The 20,404-nt window shown below is 50.2% G+C and overlaps 2 protein-coding genes across 3 annotated transcripts in view; one reads left to right on the top strand and one right to left on the bottom strand.

Annotated features, from left to right (window-relative positions):
* Positions 1 to 3,409: 3,409 nt before the first annotated feature.
* On the bottom strand, positions 3,410 to 15,993 carry BRAT1 (BRCA1 associated ATM activator 1). 2 transcript variants are annotated; one of them, XM_066640691.1, is made up of 14 exons: positions 15,714 to 15,993; positions 14,767 to 14,968; positions 12,707 to 12,861; positions 11,948 to 12,095; positions 11,009 to 11,381; positions 10,041 to 10,160; positions 9,583 to 9,674; positions 9,213 to 9,331; positions 8,775 to 8,961; positions 8,252 to 8,331; positions 7,404 to 7,506; positions 6,480 to 6,578; positions 5,735 to 5,916; positions 3,410 to 4,791 (listed from the first exon to the last, which is right to left on the bottom strand). In XM_066640691.1, exons 2-14 carry the CDS (start codon positions 14,909 to 14,911, stop codon positions 4,066 to 4,068), a joined length of 2,529 nt encoding a protein of 842 aa, XP_066496788.1. In that variant the 5' UTR covers positions 14,912 to 14,968; positions 15,714 to 15,993; the 3' UTR covers positions 3,410 to 4,065. The 2 variants fall into 2 exon arrangements, with proteins under 2 accessions (XP_066496788.1, XP_066496789.1); XM_066640692.1 differs by having other exon boundaries at positions 11,948 to 12,092.
* A 197-nt stretch (positions 15,994 to 16,190) lies between these two features.
* The window catches only part of IQCE (IQ motif containing E), a 28,197-nt gene continuing 23,983 nt past the window's right edge, over positions 16,191 to 20,404 (top strand). Inside the window, exons 1-2 of the mRNA XM_066609410.1 lie at positions 16,191 to 16,387; positions 19,888 to 19,935. Of these exons, the coding sequence (XP_066465507.1) occupies positions 16,337 to 16,387; positions 19,888 to 19,935 (99 nt within the window). The 5' untranslated portion in view covers positions 16,191 to 16,336. The remainder of the gene's footprint in view (positions 16,388 to 19,887; positions 19,936 to 20,404) is intronic.

Genomic DNA, 20,404 nt, shown 5'->3' with positions numbered 1-20,404 from the left:
TCTCGCAGGCACAGAGAGCCAGTCCGCTCCAGGGGCCAGGAGGGTGAGCAGCGACCCTTTGCCGCCCTTCCTTGGCTCAGGAGACTGCTGGGAGCTGTTTGGCCTGCAGACCGTCTGAGTCCTCACGGCTAGATGGAACCTCCAGAGGCAAGAGCAGCCTACCTCTGAATGTCAGCAAGGAGAGGCTCTTGCCTTGCGACCTTCCAGAGGCATCTGGCCGACCAGGGTGGGAAGCTGAACGTGGGAGGCTCCCTTTGGCTGCTCCAACCAGGCCCCATCTCTGGGAATTGGCTGCTGACCCATCCCAGCTCTGACCCTTGGCTACTGCATGGCTTTCCCCCCTCAGCCCTTGAAAGAAGGTGATGAGGCCAGGAGGATCTCCAGCTCCGCTCTCATTCCTCTCCTCCTGGCCTGTTCATCATCATCATCATCATCCCCGCCTGGTGTCCAGGACACCCTCCTCATCCCTGCTGGGTGGACGGAAATGATTCATTAGGCCCGGCTCATTTCAAGCCCTTGGAAGAACCATTGCAAGGGCAGGCCAGTTCCAGACATGCACCCGTCCTGTGGCATTCATTCAGCAGGGAGGGAGGGGGCAGGACAGCCTGGGCGATTCCTGGCTCAGAGCTCCCATCTGCAGTTTCCACAGCTGTTTCTAGGCACACCACCTCCCACTGGTCTCTGAGCGCTTTGGTCACGCTTGCATCATGAGTGGTGAAATTCAGAGTCAGGCACTCAAGCCAAATCTGCAGAAAGCTTTTGTTGACCAAGTTTCTAGTCCACATGGTGGATGATTTCCAGTGATCAGAGGGCCTCGCTCGATTCTCTCCAGGGCCAACAAAAGCTGAATAAATGATGCAAACTAAGCAATTGTGCCTTTTCTTGGCACACCTTGTGTAGATTGCAGAACCCACCTCGTCTTGGTGGCTGCCCAGAAGCCCTAACCATTCATGCTCGCCCATGAATGGGATTATAGCAGTATTTATAGAAAATCCTATTTTTCTCATCTTTCTTATCTGTCTCTTCCTGCCTTACTGCGATTTCAGAGCTACAATCATTTTCAGTCACTTGTATCCCATGTTTCTGATTGTTGCTTTTGCCCTTTAATAACACAGGCGGGCACGGCTTGTCTCCTATTAATTCCTACCCCGTGGCGTGTGCCCAGAGAGTTCTGGCAGCCTGTATAGACACTGTATCATCTTCCACTCCACAATTCCTTAATGTGATTATATTTATAATTTGCATTGGTAATTAGGAGCCAGATCCTGTTCTCGTTAAAGCTGGCTACAAAAAACACCATAGGCTTGCTTGAAGGGTAGGGAAGAGGAAAGAATCTGCCCCTCCTCCCAAGATGTTACAAGTTGAGATTTTACTCCAGCTTTTTTCTTGCTGGGTTTTATTAAATTCAGTATGTTGACGGAGACGGATGGGGGAGGTTCTTGGCAGTTTAATTGCTTGATCTTTTCTGCTTGGTTGGTATTTTGAGGATGTGCATTCTTAAAATGTAGGCCTCATTAGGGAATACTTCTTCTGATACAGCCCCCCCACACTCCTTGCATCTACTTGAAAACTCACAGCACTTTCAACAAACTTCAGGTCCCAACCCACAAAGAGACCTGGTGTAGCATAATCATGACTTCGCCAGTTTGCATTTTGCCTCTGCCATGAATCTTTGCTAGGTGGCCCTTAAGCAAGTCACTCCCTCCCAGCCTCAGTCTTCCCCCTCTGCAATATGGGAATAATCATGCTTGCTTACTTACCTCCCAGGCTTATTGCAAGAACCTTCTCAAGTTGGTACATGTGAAGTGTGTTGTACGCTCAGAAAGCCTTATTAGATTCTCCTCATCCACAGGGTGGGTATATAACACATGCCCACATACCCCAAGCAGCTAAGATTAAGTCCCAGATATTTGGGGAGCCAACCACTCCTGGCAAAATACCATGTTTGGCTGCAATCCAATATACATGCTTTCCTCATGGAACACAATGGGACTTACTTCTGAGTAGACATGTCTAGGGTTGTGCTATAAGTCTCATACCCCTTTCTAATCCCTTGTTCCAGTTGCTAAAAGGAACCCCCTTTGCTACCCTTCCAGCTTCTTAGATTTGACTCCATAGTTTTAAACAGTTTCAAAAGCATGAGGACTAGAAACTTTATTTTTAGAAAATGAAAGCTAAGACTCTTAAGAGTGCTTGTGTGGCTTCCCAGCCCTAACTACAGCATAACCTATAGTACTAGGAGAACTATGGTCTTCTTGGTACTTTGTTCAGGTACAAGTGCTGGAATGACTCTTACATAGGGATGCGAGTTCAAGCTCTGAAGTAGGCTCAGATTCCTGACCTCTGTGTAGGTCTCCTCTTCAGCATGTCTTTTTCCTCCATGCTGTCAGTTCCTATTTGCACCACTGGTTTGGGATGCGGGCAATGTGTGGGAATGACAGATTCTGCTCTCCCGTGTCCACCTCCAGGCCAGCTCCCAGGAGCGGCCTGTCTGGAGGACTGCAGCGTTACATAATGCTCAGATGAGACAGCACTGCTACTTCGCCTTTTGATCCTTCCCCATCATCCTCTCTGGGCATCATGCTCAAAAGGCCGAGATCGCACCCCTTTCCCCTTACGCTCTATCTGCATTAAGAGCTTGTTTACATGCACAGGGCTGGGACCTGATTGTGCTGTACCCCCCAAGGGGCTCCAAAAGTGGGCCTGGGTCACAGCCAACCCCTGAGATAGAGACAGCCTGTTTCTGCCACTGCTCCCTATCGTAGCCTGGCAAGCCACAGCCCGTGGGAATGCTTATTGGGCAACTGGGGGGGGGGGTCTTCCTCCAACACCATTTCACAGTCCCTGGCCATTCAGTCTCCCGTTGCTGCACTGGGGCCTGTTAAAGAGCTCCAGGGGTGAAATAAGAGCGGTCCACTTCACTGGGAGGGGGTGACGTGGTGTGTGTGCAAACATGGAGTATATCCTGGGGGGGCATTTGCAGGGTTTCTGTGATGTGGCTGGTGCCTGCCATGACAACCCAAGACCCAAGAAGAGCCCTGCTGGACCGGAGCAAAGGTTCATCTAACCCGAGATCCTGCCTTCCACATTGTCCAGCCAGATGCCTCTCAGAAGCCTGCAAGCAACAGATAAAGGCAACCACTCTCTCCCACTGCTGCTACCTTCCCAGCAACCATTATTCAGGGGTAGACTGCTTTGGAATACAGAGGTTCTACATACTAGATCCAACAGCAGACCTCTCCTTCTCCATGCATTTGTCTGATCACTTTTTAAAGGCACCTAAGCTACTCTCCACCACCGCGTCTCAGGGCAGCAGATTCCATGTATCAATGATGCATTGTGTAAAGAACACCTGTCATTTGTCTATCCTGAATCTCCTGCTAACCTGAAGGACCGCCTCCCCCCCACAGGAACCCGCCCCTCCACAGCCCATCTGAGAGGGACTCTTGTGCATGTACGCTTGGTGGGGATGCAAGACAGGGCCTTCTCTGTGGTGGTGGTGCCTGCAGAGGAACTATGGAACTCCCACCTGCAGGATAAACGTTTGTCACCTTCTTTTATGTTATTTCTGGCACTGACTCCAGACTAGCTTTGTTTAGCTTGGCCTTTGAGCTGCGATGCTGAGGCTGGAACCACTGAGCTGCCGCTCCATTTCTGTCGCTCTTGGCTGCTGCTTTTGTTTTTGTTTCGCTGCTTTGATGTTACTGCATTTACTGGTTAGGTGGAAGCTGCCTGGGGCATCTCCCTGATTGGAGGGGGAAGGAAGTGCCAGATAGAAGACTTTTAATATATATTAAAATAATTGATTTTACTAGACAACTCTGAATACTAGCACTATGAGGGAGGAAGGAAAAATCTCTCCTCTCTCCGCTTTATCCACGCTATGCATGGTTACATAAGACTCTGTCTTCTTGCCTTTTTTTTCCTATAAAAGTTTACAATTCTTAACATGGGCAGAGGTCTTGCGAAAGCAGAGCAAAAACCTACAGTGGCTTATGGAATAATGTGAGGAAGGGCAATGTGCTTTAGACTGCAGAATGTTGAAAAAAAACTGCTTTTCCCAAGTCAGTAGCAGTCTGCTTCATTCTCTTCCATGTCTCCTCTAGCAGACAGGAAGTCCTGCAAGAGGGACTGGGGGCTGTTCTCAAGGTAGTCGCTGCTTTTGTCCAGCGATCTTTGCAACCCCTCCAGGTCTAGCGATTCCAGGATCAGGAGAACGTGCCTGGGGTCTTGGGGGACAGTCTCAACAGAGGCCCCGCCGGAAGGGATTGGGGGACAAGAAGTCGCTCTTCCCAACGTCTCCTGCAGCTGACAGCTGCCATCCAGTCCTGATCTCTGCCCCTCCTGCGGGGAGCTGTCCTTGCAAATCTTTGCTTTCACAGCCATCAGGACCTTGCAGGCTTTCAGCGCCACCGGCCTGTCACAGTCGCCCAGAGCTCCAAAAAGGAGATCAAACAGTTTCACGCGGCAGAACGTCTGTAGCGGTTCGGGGAGACAGTCAGGCTGGCTGGCAGGGGGTGAGTCGACAGCAGACAGGCACTGAGTGGCCCCGTGCTGGCCAAACGCCTGGGCAGCAAAAACCTCAGCCAGCTCCAAGCCGCTCACCTTGACTTCCCAGTCCAAGTCTCCATTCACGACTTGGATCACTCTGGCCAAGAACTGCTCGGGGTCGGTCAGGGCAGTCATGTGGCCTTCCCGAAGCCAGTCGGTGAAGACGCCGATCACGGCTCTTCGAGGGAAGCCTTCGGAGTCTGTCGACAAGATTTCCAGCAAGCGAGCTGCAACGCTGGCCTGGAGAACAAGCACAAGAAAAGCTGCCTAGAAATACAGTGTACTCCCAGTATCTGCAGATCTGGCATCCATGGATTTGACTCACCACAGATGCCTTGGATACTGGGGGAAATCCACCTCCAGCAGGGATCCTGAAACAAATTCTCTGTAGATAAAAGGGTGGACTGTATTGTTCATTTCTCGTGTACTCCGCCTACTTTCTCCCTTGCCTAGGAGCTACCCATTCTCTCTCCCAGTGCCGCTGCGTCAACATGCGGGAATTACTAGGGCTGTGACCCAGTTAAAGAACCCTTAGTGGATTATTCATCTAGGATTTAGCCTGTTTAACTGACATAGATGCGCATACAGGTAAACACAAGAGTTCCAAAGCGAGAACTCCTTTTGATCATGACTTGCAACGACACCTGCACATCCGTCTTGGAAAAGGCATTCCCTTTTTGCAATAATGAAAGGAGAGTGCCTCTTAAGATGGTGCCTGCCACCTGTATTTTCTATGATTAGATATATGTTTTTTTTTGATCAGATAAAAGAAAAAAAGCTGAACCTAATTGGTATCCTCCTGATCATTCCAAGGCTATAACTTCTTGCTCCTCCTGCAAGTCCTGAATCATAGCCCAACAGACAAAAAATCCTTGTACAATTTGATTAAGAAGCACCTGTGCTGCATCAGATCAGGCCCTGCATTCTGTCTCCAACAGTGGCAAGCCAAAATAGCTTGGCAGGCCCACAGGCAGGTCAGAAGGGCCATAGTCTTCCCCCCCCCTCTCTGTTTTGTTCCCAGCATCTGGTATTCAGAGGCAGACCATCTCGGAACACAGAGGCTCTACTTGGCTAATCATAGCTACTCATATTGCTGCCTCCATGAATTTGTCTACTCAGCTCTGCCGCCTGCTGAGGTAGGCAAGACACAGTGTACTCTGTCTGTCTGTTGGAAGTGCTGTACCTCTTTGTCGCTCCCATTATGATCCCATCCAGCTGTCTTTGAGTCGACGCTGGCCATTAAGGAGAACTGCCCCGAGGCCTTCACTGCACTGGCTCGCACGTAGCTCTCTGGGTCGTTCAGGAGGCCCTCTGCCAGGGCCAGCGTTTCCGAGGAGGAGAACACTTGCCAAAACCACTCCTGCCCTGTGGAAAGAAAAAGCAGTGCCAACAGGGTGGTCGTGGCCCTTTAGCCTCAATCTCTTGGCAGCTTCCCTCTGCTGCCAAGCAAAGACCTGCCCGGGACAACAATTCTACCACAGACAGATTCTGCAGAAAGCAGAGTTCCCTGCGCAGGCAGGCTTTGGGTCTCCAGAGTCTGGCAAAGAGGAGGGCACGTATGCTCAGGAAAGCTCACACGCAAGGCATGATGGGAAGAAAACACCTTGCCCCCTGGTACTCGGATGTCAGCTGCCTCTGAAGATGGAGGATTCACTCAGCTAATTTAAATACGCTTATTACTACTTCTTAGTCTGGCCCGTCCTCCAAGAAGCTCAGGGGAGTATTCATTGTCCACTCCCACCCCATGACAGCCCTGCGAAGCAGGTATGGCTAGAAGTGACTGGCTCATATCTTCCTCCCTGAGTGGGAATACAGCCCCAAGTACCCCCTGGGTCTAATTCCACCCTGGACCAAATGCTATCTGACAGGCTCCTCCTGCACGATGAACTTACCCTTCCTGTCTAAAGAATTGCCACCTTTGCACTCACCTCTCAAATGCTTCGCCATCAGCGTGAGGAATTCTAGAGCAGAGTCCCGTGCTTCCCAGCTTGGGCTGCACAGACGTTTCTGCACAACAGGCAACACATCTGCAAAAGAGAAGCCAACAGCTGACTAGCCACAAGAGGGTCCCAGACAGCAGAGACCCCACTCAGGAAAAAGTGGGTGGGAATCCACTGGGAAGGGGTCCAACAGGAAGGAACAACCAGGTAGGAGAGTAACACAAATACTTGGCAGGTATTGGAGTGTCATGTCAAGGGTTTTATTTATTTAAAGCAGGACCTGGCTCTTTCATTTGGTTAGGGATCAGAGCATGGACAAAAGTAAAAAATGGGTGTCAAAGCAGAGCCTTATTAAGCTTGCAAATTTATTTTGGCTGGTGGAGAACCTAAATATCTATATAACATGTGCGAATGCATGCAAAACGCAAAGAAACAGAAATAAAAGGAAAAGAAACATAAGAACGTCATGGAAGGTTGGATGAAATTGGAAGAAAGAGGAAAGCACAAGGACAAATTTTGAAATGTGGTTATAATTGGAAACGGCTGAAAGAGCAAAGCGATGAAAGTCAAGTGAGTGGAAGTCAAGGTGTATTGCTCTATTTATTAAAATCACTTTCCCCCTTGCATCAAATTGGGTGCTCAGAGCAGCAGCTTAATAAAAGCCTCACACACAAAGGGCAAGCCAACCTCCACAGAGCAGCTCTTTACAAGACTGAAACACGAGGTGTGCAGCTCGTGACCAATGGACAGCAGCACATCCATGTGTCTGTAAAAACACAGCCTTGGACGCAAGACATTTTGCGTGTCAACGATCAGCCGGCTTCCTCTACGAAAACAGCAAATAAATCTAGTAATTGCCTGCTGTACTAATCACACTGACTAGGTCACAGGTCTACCCAACTGTTTCCTTACGTCCAAGAAACTGCCTGTGCCATTGGAAGTCCTCAGTGGCGCCACATGTGTCCAATAAGCTCAGAAACCATTTCAGCATGGCTTGGAATGCCTTCTTCAGGACCTGAAAAGCAGGGAATCAAACCATTATTTTAAACACAAAAAATCTAGTTTTCACTTCTGGTTCACCAGTTTTTTCACAGCTCCAGCTCAGAGACATTGTGGGCAGAATAAGATTGCTCACTTTTGCTTGCAGTGCAACTCTATGTAAAGAATACAAACAACTGCTGTTTTCACTGAAGGAAAAAAATATACAGTTATTTATACACACACACACACACACACACACACACACACACACACACACACACAAACTGTGTCTGAATTTTTTAAAAGTGGTTTTAGAATTAAGGTTCAGGACCAAGGCAACTAATGGCCCAATCCTATCCAACTTTTCAGCACTGATGCAGCAGTACCAATGGGGTGTGTGCTACACCCTGTGTTGGAGAGACAGTCACAGAGGCTTCCTCAAAGTAAGGGAACCTTAACTCAGGGCAGCGTCGGTGCTGGAAAGTTAAGGATTGGGGCCTCAGAGGTTTTAGATTCAGGTTCAGTTCTGAAGTAAGCCTCTCTGAATCTGGTTCAGGGATTCTGCTTCCAGTTTGGTCCAACTCCTTGCTGAAAGGGAGCAAAGCTGAATCCTAGATCTGCCCTTATCTGGTTGATAGAGAAGAACAGGTTGGCGTTTCCAGCACATTCATCAGTTCCTCACCCATTATCCCCCTCCACCTTGGGCTACTTAGAACTGGAGAGTGTCACACACAATTCCTGTCAATTTCATTCCTAGATGCCGCACATTTCATACTTACTGTAGGGCTGGTATCTGGACACTTCAAGTAAGCAAGAAGAATGCTAGAGACTTGCTCAGTGGCTGCATCATGACCTGAAGCTGAGAACACCAAGACGAACAGTCGGAAACAACATCAAGAATAAATAGGATCCCTGAACTTGCAAAATCCCATGTTTATTAATGACACCAATAAAGATTGTAGCTGTGTAAACTTTCAACAACCAAATTGCATCCCAGACTTTGCAACTCCAGATTCTGAGCTGGGAGATCTCAGAACTGTGAATTTCCTCTGAGAAAAGAGTTGCGTTTCCCCAGAAACAATATAGTGTGGTTTGGGACCTCCAGGGACAAGGAGATCTTTTTGAAACAGTTGCGTTTCTGTGTTGAGGGAATAAATCCAGGTCCATACAACAGGTAAACAGCAAGATGCTTGTTGTGTTGGGTTCCAAGATCAGTTGGCTCAGAGAACTCCTTTGCACAACAGCATTGCAAGAATTCTGAAAATCGTAACAGGAAAATAGCAAAGGAAAATGGCTACGTACTTGCCCACCGGGAGAGAGCTCCAAGGAGGCTCAGTGCCGCCCGCTGCACTCGGAAGGAGCCAATCAGGATTTTGCCAACTGTCACTCCCAGTGGGGAGACAGGAACAGCCAGGCCAACGCAGAACTGCAGCACTGTCACCACAGAGCATAGCAAAGCTTGGTGGGGAAATTCCGCAGACAAGCAAGCCTGGTGGGAAAACGGGATACATATCGACAATAAAGTCCCTAGAGGACTATTACGTATGGACTTGTGTGCAATTGCATGGCAGACACACAGACGGGAGAAAGGACTTCTTCACAAAGTGAATGAATGAGATCTGCTGCTACAAGGTGGCCACTAGCTTAGAGGACTATGAAAGGGGGAGAGATCCTTCACTGGCTGTCATGCTGACCATGTGAACCCTCCATGTGCAGATGCAGTGTACCCCTGCACCTTACCAAGTGCTGGATCTCCTCAAGATGAGTCAAAGTTTGACACAGGAGACTGAGGCATGAAGATCTAGTGGACAGAAGAGGCTCCACAGGAGAAGCAATGGCAGAAGGTCCATCCCACAAACCTGGAAGCGAGAGAGGAAAGAGAATATTCACAGAATTCTGTGAAATGGCTGGTAATGTAGGAAGAGAAGTGAATGCAATCAGATCCCTTCCTCTGGGATGACGGGAAGACCATCCAGAACATTCCGGGAACTATTATTGCAGGTTCTGATTCAGACCCACGCAAAGTCTGGTTTCATGTGTTCAGCACCCTGCCGCATTTAACCACTTGAGGAAGTGAGCTCGGAGACCACGTTGTAACTTCGCGTCATACCGGAAAACTTGGTGGAGTGAGAAGCAGCTCTGAGGATGCAGTCCATTGGCTGGAGCAGAATATGGAGGCTTTGAGTCTTAATTGCCTGTGGGCTTCAAAAGAAGGGAGGGGGAACTCAGTCTCTCTTGTCCTCTCAAAGACAGAGCCCCTCCAAGTCATGTTCCCACCATATCTGAGGGAATCGTACAAGTCTATCCGAATTCTAGAAATTCATTCTAACTTGAAACTAACTAACTAAACTAACTAGAAATTCCCACTTATTTCGATGGGACTTGATCCTGAGTAAGCATGAAGAAAATTTGCAGCCTGAGTTTGTTGCATCAGGGGATGGAAACTAAGAGGTGATGCAAATCCAGTAAACCTGCAACATACAATCCACTCAGGATTCTTAACTTGCTGCTCCTACTTATGGGCTTATTAGCAATTGGGCTCTAAAGATTCAAGGGATGGAGTCCTACCAGGCCTCCAGCTTCAGGAGCCCCAGTGCCAGAGGACTGACTTGAGCTGGGCTGAAGCACTTCAGAGCAACCACGACCGCTTTCCAGAAACTGCATTCGTGACAGCTAAATGCAGGAGACCTACAAGGGAGGAAGAGAGGAGCAGAAGGAGACACTGAAGCGCACTCGCATCTTTGCATTCAGCAGCAACACAGCCACGACCCATGCAGCCCCTCTGCAAAACTCTGCTTCGTGCCCTCTCACTGTCCCACTGAACAGCCTTTCAACATTATTTGCACACATTCCTTTCAAAACGGAGCAGCCCATCCTTCTCAGAGCAGGAGTGAACAGACAGGAGTGCGCTGACCCCTGCACCAACAGTTCTGCAGTGGCTCCCAGTTTGTTTTTAAGCACAATTCAAAATACTGGTCTAACACATGCCATCTTAATTGCCTTTGGAAGCATCTCCTCACACTCTAATTGCGTTGCTGGGACATTTTTCTGAACCCCTGGTCTATCTGAAGTTGGACTGAAAAGCCTGCTCTGCCCAGACCAGAAGTGACCAGACAGGGAGTATGAAGACTCCTCAAAGACCTTTCTTAAGAGGATGGCAAATTTCCACAACCCAGGATGGGCAACTTGGACTAACCTGAATTGGGCCACTCGCTTCCGTCCCTTTCATCCACCCACTCATTGCCCATCACAGTTTGTCTGACAAGGCCCTAACTGCCTTTCCTGGTAGCTCTCTGTGGTTCTACATAGCAATTGGATTCCCTTTCCAGAAACCAAATTCCTGGACTTGTTACCTACTACTGAGAAAATCCCAGAGAAGGTCAGGTTCTTACCAGATCTGGCAAAGAGACTCATAACCTGGCTTAAATGGGACAGGCTCTGGGGTAGCCAGCTGGGATTGGGCACCATCTTCTCCCCCCAATTTCACTAGTGTTGCCCTATCAAATCACCACTATTGGTGATCAAGCTGAACTCACCTTGCCATGCTAAGGAACAGATCCACCAGCGAGTGGCCAACTTGGACTGCCCCCTCGCTCAAAAGGGTCTCAATAGTTTCTGCTATCCGTGACCAAAGTACTTCAGTCCACACATCCTGGCTGTGCTCGAACAATGTGGTCAGCACCTGCAAGGACTGCTTGATGTGGGAAGCGGAGTGGGACTGAAGAGACTCCTCAATGTGAACAATGATCCTGCGAGCGCAGGCTGGCCAATCGCAGTCCTTCGTAGTGAGAGGGCCAGATAGCTCTGATCGCACAGAGAAGATAAGCAGGTGCGCAAGCAGCCGACTGGCTCCCGAAGCAACGAACAGGCTGTGGTCTCCTTGGAGAGTAAAGATGGCTTCGAGGGCACCTGTTAAAAATAGCAGTGGCGGGTGGGGGGGAAGACAAGGATGATGACAATCTTGTCTCAACCAAGGATGCCCGGACCCTAGCTTGAAGAGGAGAAGATTCCTGACACACTTGGAGGAAGCAGGAGCCTCATCAAGGCATCAGACTTCCTGGCTCCCAGGGTTGGGGAGACCTCCAGCTGGGCCAAGAGGCTACCAGCAGCTCCAAGCCAATTACTGCAGCACCCCAGCTGTGGTGTGGCATGCAGACAACTCTGGGGCAAGGCATCACCCGTCTTGCCTCGACATCGCCATTGCACAACCTAAAGACTGAGCCTGTGGGAGGGGGGTGATGTAACAAGCCCCCCCCCATGAATGTAAAATCCTTGACAGCATTAAACCAACTATCTCAGCCTCTCTCCCGGACTCGATGTCTTCTTCCTTGGCGCAATAAGTTTGAGAGGGTCCTCAACACGCGAGAGGAAGCCCTGCCCATGGAGATGACAAGGCCCCAGTGCCTGATTCAGTCCCCAGCAGGCACGAGGCATGAACGCTGATCAGAAACACACACCATACAAGCAGTCCTCACCAGAGTCGCACAAGAGCTGGAGGGAACTTCGATGCTGCAGCATGGTGCGGACGCCTTGCACCCAGCCACTCCGCACTGACGTGTCTTCCCACAGGGGACTGCCAAGGGGTCCTGCTTCTCCAAATGCGGTGAGCACCACTTCCCCCTGCTGTCATCAAAAACAGAAACACACCCATATGGCCTTCTCAGAACTGCCTCCTAGCACACCCAACTCCTCCTGCTACAAGCAAGGTCTTTTCCCTTCAAAGTGTGGGCCGAACCAGATAGCGCATGGGAGTGCTGGGATTGGGATTCCTAACCTCTACTCCTCCACATGAGAGAATTTGTCCATGTTCTCAGCGTGCTGTAGAAACTTTAGTCCATCTTCTTTTCCATTGTCCGCTTCATTATGAGGCCAGGAGGAAATGTCCAGCTCTCCAACCCTATCTCAATTTTTTCTTGGAGGATTCTGCTATATTGCAAGCCTTATTAGCTTCCACTGACCCTAACACCATTTCCCAGATAGCCACATTTATCTCGCAAATTGTGGCGTCTAATCTGAAGCGTGCCCCCATTTCTTTGAAGTCTCTGAATTTCGGGAGTTAATTGCAAGTTGGTGTGTTATGTTATAAGCAAACATTTTTTTTTATTAGCTGCATGAAAGTGTTTAATGATCTTTTAACTGTATGCCAATAAAGGTACTGAAACTGAAACTGATTCCTAACCTCTGACCCAGCACGTTCTCTTTGAACATTCATCCCAACTGGGACCCCAACTCACCTGCAGGTGTCGGAAAGAGCTTTCGGAGGCAGCAAATATTCCTGTTAGCCTCAAGACAAAAGAAAGGATGTTGGGACTCGGCTGCTCCTGACTGAGCACTGCAAGGATGAGCTCCGTCAAACATGGATTCTCCTCTAGCAGCAGCAGGCTGGATTCTGGAGGGTGGGCAAGAGATTACAGAAGGTCCTAGACTCCCCCTCCATCAAGAAGCACCGTCATAAGACTTCATTCATCTCTTACCCCACTGAGTTTAGCTCTGCCAGTGGAGAAAGAGGGACAGGCAATTTGTTACTACAGACCGTTGCCCTAGAAACAGAACCAAAGAACCCGGATAACTTTTCAACCACTGTGCTCCAAACTCCTGCAGCAAACCTGCAGACCTTTCATGGCACACTGGTGGAAAATGGGCAGGAGGTCTGGCTCAGTTGGTAGAGCTGCCGCCGTGTATGCCTGAAGATCTGAGGCTGCCAGTTCGAAACAACCGGAAGTACCCCATGTCATGAATATGTACAGTTTAGGCCTAGTAACATGTAAAGCCTTAACCAAGCTAAAACAGTAACACAGAAGTGGCTTGCATTTCCTAGCTGCTAGGAATTTACAACTCAATGGAAGGTGATAATATAGCACCTAGGCAGCCAGAAAGACGCCCATCAAGGATGGAATGCAGCTGTAGATCTCCAGGGGGGAGGAAAGAGCTGAGAGAGCGAGCATCCAGCCCCACTTCTGGAGGACAGGGTCTTTAGTCTTTGTATCTTGGTGAGATAGGTGGTGGGTGCACATCCTGCCACATGCCAGGACCATGCGGCCTCTTAGGTAACTGGCCTGAGGATCTACAAAAGAAGCTGACCCAGGTGAGAGTTAGAGAATAATAGAGTTAGCCAGTTAGCTTTGTTGTTTTATGCTGGTATGTTTCCTGGAAATTTTTATGCCTCTAGCATTTGCTGCCTTTTGTAACCCTATGTACTTAATATAGTAAAAATTCTTTTACCATGTTGTTTCATTGTCTGTTGGGGACAAAGGTTCAGAATCCTGCCTAGCCGTTCAGCAAGCTACCCAAAATCCTCATTGTGGACTAGTAACTTGAGGACTGAGACTTTAAGCAAAGAAAGTGCTCAGTCCCTTCAAGGGATATAGTTAAGCCTAGAGGGTCTCGGTGTCCCTGGACTGAGGTACTGGCTCTTACAGGGTGGTGGCAGTACTACCGAACAGGGATCTTTGAGGGCTCTAGGGTTCAGAACCAACAACTCTGAGCACCCCAAAACCCTGGGAGTGTAAGACAAGTATACGACACCCCAGAACCGACGACACGCTGATATACTGAGGAGCTGACCCTCGGTGGCAGAGAGGAGTTGCCCTCAAATGGAGCATGGGAGGCGAAGGGCCAGAGAGAGGCCAGACCTGGAAGGAATCCAGCTGGAAGGAGGAGTTCTATGAAAGACTATAACTATTCAATTGTAAAAATCCCTGCAGGGGTTTAGAATAGCCTGCCTATGTAAACCGCCTTGGATTAAAGTCTGAGGAGAACTTTGACGACCAAAGAAAGGCAGTATATAAATACCTGTATAAATAAATAAATAAATAAATATAGCTGATCTGAGGGATGGCAACTAGAAGGTATAAGGAAATGCACTTCCTTTTTTATCAGAGAAACATATAACATGGATAGGAGCTTTTATAAAGCCTGGTTGAAATTATTCCACAACACACTCCTGGGGGTCTGTGTTTCTCACAGTGGCCCACCAGCTGTCCAGGGGGAAGCCCACAGGAAGGAGGAACGTAACAGCCCTGCTGGATCAGGCCCAGGGCCCATCTAGTCCAATTTCCTGTATCTCACAGCAGTCCATCAGACGCCTCAGAAGATACTTGCATCTGGCACTCACCTGTATCTGGCATTCTATTTACACTCACACCCCCAAGCAAGATACCAGACCGCACTATGCTTTAACTTGTGTGGAAGAGGTCTGCTTTGCTCCCCCGTAGTCATAATTGAAAGAGCTGGAGGGTGGGTTTCCTTCCAAGTGACTACGTGGAGCCCGACAAGGACAAAAATTGAAACTCACCAGTTTCAGTCAACGTCTTAAACCAATCCAGTAACTTTTCTAAGCAGGTGTCATCTGAAACCAGGTGTGTTGGTTCAGCCAGGATGGCACATACTGAAGGTAGTAGTTGGGAACACTTTCTGTCCATGGTGACTTTCCTTCTCATGCAAGGACGTTGCAGAGGAGGTGTGCTCTCCCTCAGAAAGCTCTTTCCAAGAGCAAACTGAAGAGAAAAATAGAAACCTGCATTACTGTACGTTTTACAGGCCTTAGGGCCCAATCCTATCCAATTTTCCAGTGCTGGTGCAGCTGTGCCAATGGGGCGTGCACTGCATCCTGTGGTGGGGAGGCAATGACAGAGGCTTCTTCAAGGGATGGGAACATTTGTTCCCTTACCTTGGGGCTGCACTGGTGCTGGAAAGTTGGATAGGATTGGACCCTTAGTCTATACGTGTTTACTTAGAAGTACCACTTAATTCAATGGAGCTGACTCCCAAAATATTATTATTAATTATTATTATTATTCTTAACAGTATTTATATACCGCTTTTCAACAAAAAGTTCACAAAGCGGTTTAGTACACCACATTGCCACTTGGCACTAGAATGCTGCGTGCAGATGCTGCCAGATGGCAGGGCCCATGAGAGGGGGCACAGGGGGGAATTTGCACCTGGGCCCAGGGACAGAAGGAGGCCCAGGAGCCCCATTTCCTCGCTGCCCACGTGGGAGGCTGGGCGCACGGCGGTGGCAGCTGCCACAGCCACATGCGCCGGACTGTGCATAACGCTCTTAACGGTGTCAGCCCAGGGAGGAGACCGGCTCTTTGGCTGCAGATCTGCGTGCCAGGAAGGGGTGGGGGGTCAGGACACAGCGGTGGGGCCGCGGCTGCTGCAGAAGCAGGTCTGGTGCACGCAGGACACGTCCAGAGGCTGGTCACGCTTCTTTGCTGCCTGCGAAGAGACCCTCACCTGCAAGCAGCAGCAGCAGCAGCAAGGCCCCCTACCTGCCTGGGGCCTTGCTGGGGAGCTGCAGGCGCTCCACGGGGCAGCCAGAGGCCGTTCCAACCCCCTCTGGGACCCTCGGGGGGGGCAGCCTTGCTAGGCGACTTGCTCAGGCTGCAGCAGCTCCAGCCCCGCAGGGAGGCTCAGCAACAGCCCCTTCCTGCCATGCAGTGCAGAGGTGCGGACCAGAGTGGGGACTCCGCAGCAGCCGCGCGCTCAGTCCCGGGGATTCTATTCGCTCAGCAGTAGCAGGGAATCCCCGGTTCTCAGTGCGCGCATGCGCATTTCGCAGGGCAGGAAAACTACAATCGCCGAAGGTGTGCGCATGCGCACTTTGCTTGGCGCGGGTAAACTCCGGGCAAGCGCGCGTTTGTCCCCTTCCCAGCGAGCCTCCAGCTGTGAACTCCGGAAGCGCAGGCGGTCGGCCCTGCGAGTCGCATCCGGGTCGCCTGGCTCCCTCCGTTGCCGTGGCGGCAGGTTGCTATGGAGCCCGCAACGCGGAAGCGGGAGCCCGCCGGAGCCGGAGGCCGGGCGAGACGCGGCGCTGAGGGCTGAGATGCGGCGGCGCGTCCCGGAGCCTTCCAGTCGCCATGTCCCGGGGCCCCTGCGAAGCTGCTGCCCCCGAGCGCGACGCGGAGCCGGTGGGTCGGCGGGGAGGGCGGCGGGGCAGCCGGAGGGCCCGCGGCCTGTGGGACTCCCTGCCACAGCAGTGGGGCGGCTTCCCCAGGCAGTCCCCTTGAGAGCCGCACCACATCTCGTGGCAGGGGGTTCCACAGGCCCCCGCCCTGCGGCGGTGGCGTAGTTGGAGGGGGGCGATGCAGTCAGCCTGGCAAGGAGGGAGGCGAGCGGCCCCGCCCACCTCCCTGCCAGGCTGAGTGCACCACCCCTCTCCAGCTATGCCACCGCCCTGCGGCAGGGAGTTCCACAGACCAACATGCCGCCTCCCCCTTGGGAGAGTCAGAAGAAAGGAAACGTCTCTTTGCCCAGCGCGTGGCTGGTCTGTGGAACTCCTTGCCACTGGATGTGATGGTGGGAGCCGCCGCCTGTCATAGATGCCTTGAGAAAGGGATCGGACAGTTTGACGGAGGAGAAGCCCACCGTGCAGGGGATGGAGATAGTGGATAGCGTGCTGTCTCCCTGGAAGCCCCACCAGCCCCAGTGCCCCTGCTGCTCCCCTTGTCTCGTGGTGGCAGGGAGTTCCCCAAACTAGTATGGTGTCTCTGCTGAAACAGAGCACTGGCAGTCTCAGGACAGACAGTGCTCTTTGTCTGGTGCAGGCAGGCCAACCCACGGTCAGGATTCTAGAAGTGGGCGGGCAACTGTTTGTTCAGGGTGGGCAATTGTGTTGGGTATCTGTACTAGTGTGCAAAAGGTAAGTATGGAGGAACATCTAAGACTCATAACTCACCCAGGTTGCATGATGGGAAAATATTTGGGGGGGTTTGAAAGATGCATTCATTCTCGGTCAAGAAATGTTACAATAATTTGCAAAAGATAAACACAAACAGAGGCAGATGCAGTGTTTCTGTTGGGGGGGGTCATAAGTACTACCTTTCCTCCAGAGCCCAGGTCAAGCAGGTCGGTAGACCAGGGCTCCTGGTTGATCTCTGTGGCCAAGATTTGCTGCCGAGGTAGACCTGGGCTCTTGCCCAGACTTGAAACCTGGATCTACTGGCCTCCGTGGCCAAGGTTTTCTGGGCAGGTAGACCTGGGCTCCTGCCCAGACTTGGAGCCCAGATACACCTGCTGGTGGAGCTGTCTCTTCCAGGTGGGTAGACCTGGGCACCCCAGCCATGCTTGGGATGCTCTGCATCACTTGCAGCACAGGGCTGTGTGTGTTGATTTGGAAGTCAGTCCCACTGTGCTCCGTGGTGCATGCTTCCAGGTCAGCATGCATAAGGGTGAAAACTTGGAAGGTTTCCTTCTCGGCAAACCAAATTTGGAAGGCAGGAACCAAACTGCCTCACAACACAAGCAAAAGATACAGCTAAACAATCATGGCCTAAACTGGCAGCTCTGAGGATGACAATTTGCCTTTCTCTAGTAATAGTGATGCATAGCAATCAATCAAGTAATCTTGAGCTGCAGTTCTGTGCATACTTTCCTGGGAGCAGACCTCATTGAATGCAAGGGAACTGACTTCTGAGTAGACATGCGTAGGATTGGGCCCTCCATTGGGTAATTTACTGCTTTGGTTCATTCAAGGGTTGTGTTCTAAAATTTCCTTCCTCCTGCAGAAGGGCTCCTTTGGATGCAGTCCTAGGTTTGGTTTCAAGCCATCTGTGAAGCACAGATAACATCATTCATTTTTCTCTGCACTGCCACGCCAGAGATCATGCTACTGAAACCAGTGTTCCAGTGCTCCCTCTCGAGGGCCAGATCTTATGTTTCCCTGGTAAAGGAGGGCATACCCAGGAGAGAAGTGTATATCTAAGTGAACTTTTCCACAGGTGTTGATCCATCTGCTTTCAAGCTACACATTTTTCCTGTTTCACAGTCTGATCACTGCTGTAACCAGGCAAATTAGTTTGGGAGATGCTCAAGATCAGATGTCCAGGAAGGATAACAAAAATTGTCATACAGCTGCAGTTTCAGGAAATTAAAAACTCTGTGACACGCCGTACGTGGTGTGTGCCCAGCGACGTTGAGCCAAGTCAGAAGGCTCTATCTCTTTGTGCCATCCCAGTTCTAGAAACTAGCCCTTCCATCTCTCTGCCTTTCACATGGAGCAAGATTGTGATCTAAGGCTGGGGTGCGTAAAGGCTGGGAAATGAGCAGGTAATCTCTTAGTTTAAAAAAACAACCCAACACTCCCCTCACTACTTTTAAAGGAAATGAAATCTTTCAAATATTCTTTCTTGCCAATATTGGGAGAGGTCCATACATCCCAGTCACTGAGGGCCCAGTCCTATCCAACTTTCCAGCACTGGTGCAGCCATAATACAGCCCCGAGGTAAGGGAACAAATGTTCCCATACCTTGAGGAGGCCTCTGTGACTGCCTCCCCAACACAAAAAGCAGTGCATATTCCATGGGTATTGCTGCACCGGCACTGGAAAATTAGATAGGATTGTTAGTTAGTTGGCAACCTTCAGTCTCGAGAGACTCTGGTATCGCGCTCTGAATGGTGGTTCTGGAACAGCGTCTAGTGTGGCTGAAAAGGCCGATTTGGGAGTGACAATCCCTTCCACACCAGGAGCAAGTGCAGTCTGTCCCTGGCCTGTCTCCCTGGCTGTGGGCCTTCCTTCTTTGCCTCTTAGCCTCAGACTGTTGGCCAAGTGTCTCTTCAAACTGGGAAAGGCCATGCTGCACAGCCTGCCTCCAAGCGGGCCGCTCAGAGGCCAGGGTTTCCCACCTGTTGAGGTCCACTCCTAAGGCCTTCAGATCCCTCTTGCAGGTGTCCTTATATCGCAGCTGTGGTCTACCTGTAGGGCGCTTTCCTTGCACGAGTTCTCCATAGAGGAGATCCTTTGGGATCCGGCCATCATCCATTCTCACGACATGACCGAGCCAACGCAGGCGTCTCTGTTTCAGCAGTGCATACATGCTAGGGATTCCAGCACGTTCCAGGACTTTGTTGTTTGGAACTTTGTCCTGCCAGGTGATGCATTGGGTCCTGAGCCATTAACAGCCTGATCCTATGCATGTCTACTTAGAAGTAAGTCACTTTATGTGACTTATGTGGGGCTTACCCCCAAGAAAGTGTGGATAGGATTGCAGCCTAAGTTGCAAAATGTATTCACACCTCTCTGGTCAATTGCTCAAGCACAGAGTTCCAGTTTGAAATTTGGCCTTCCTGGGAGTCTCAGCACCACTGTATAAAACAGCAGGTTCTTAATTCTCACACTTTCAGAGAAAAACATAGAATGTGTGGGTTGTATCCAGGGAAAGCTGAGAAGCCAGAGCAGAGCCAAACAAGGGTTAGTGGCGACAGGCCTCACTTGTAAGCTGTTTTTCCAGTAGCACCTGTGGCTACTAATCACCTTTTCCCAAATTTCTTTACTTTTTCAAAATTCTCAGAGTAGGTAATGCTGGGCTTGGTGGATCAAGGCTCTGACTTGGAATAAGGCAGCTTCACATGGAAAGTTCCTCGCTCTCGGAAATGTACCAAATGTTACAGTGTATGCATATTTATTCCACAGGAAGAGGACAGCCTTTCTGCAATATCCTATGAATCTGACACTGAAACGGTGAGCCTGACCAGCACTATGGTGTCTTCTGGGAACTCAAAGAGTCCCACAGATTAGCAATTTGTTTGTTCCTTTTCTGACTTTCCGGCTATTACAGTGAGCACTGAAAAGAAAGCTGACTGTTCCCTGCCTACCCAGTCTTACCACGGGCATTGTTTTGGTAGTTAGGAACTCCATTCATTCAAAATGTTCCCATTTGGACCAAGACCACTCGTGAATATGACACAAATACAGTGGGCCCTCCTTATCTGCGAGGCATTGTGGATTTGAATATCTGCAGATACGGAGCCTGTAGTTGGAGGGCCTCAGAACATCTCTGGACACAACCGGAAGTTGTGAACTGGAAGTCCCTTCTGGTCCTGTCAAGGAGGTGTTCTGAGGTTCTCCAGCCATGGTGTTGGCATCTGCAGATACTCAGATCTGATCCTCTCAAATGTTGCTCAGCTCTGGATCAGTCAGTTGATCTCAA

The sequence above is a fragment of the Tiliqua scincoides genome, chromosome 13 (genome assembly GCF_035046505.1).
Source record: "Tiliqua scincoides isolate rTilSci1 chromosome 13, rTilSci1.hap2, whole genome shotgun sequence".
NCBI lineage: Eukaryota > Metazoa > Chordata > Lepidosauria > Squamata > Scincidae > Tiliqua > Tiliqua scincoides.
Note: the sequence above shows the minus strand (reverse complement) of the source record. Positions and strands in the feature narration are given on the sequence as shown.

Bases quoted from the DNA above. Each gene is read 5' to 3' on its own strand.
- BRAT1 (XM_066640691.1), bottom strand. From the start codon at position 14,911: ATGAGAAGGAAAGTCACCATGGACAGAAAGTGTTCCCAACTACTACCT. The intron at 9,675-10,040 runs GTAGGACTCCAT...CTTCTTTTGAAG, and splicing joins CTCCTGAAGCTGGAGGCCTG to CCCACAGGCAATTAAGACTC. The intron at 8,332-8,774 runs GTACGTAGCCAT...TGGTGTTCTCAG, and splicing joins AGCTCTCTCCCGGTGGGCAA to CTTCAGGTCATGATGCAGCC.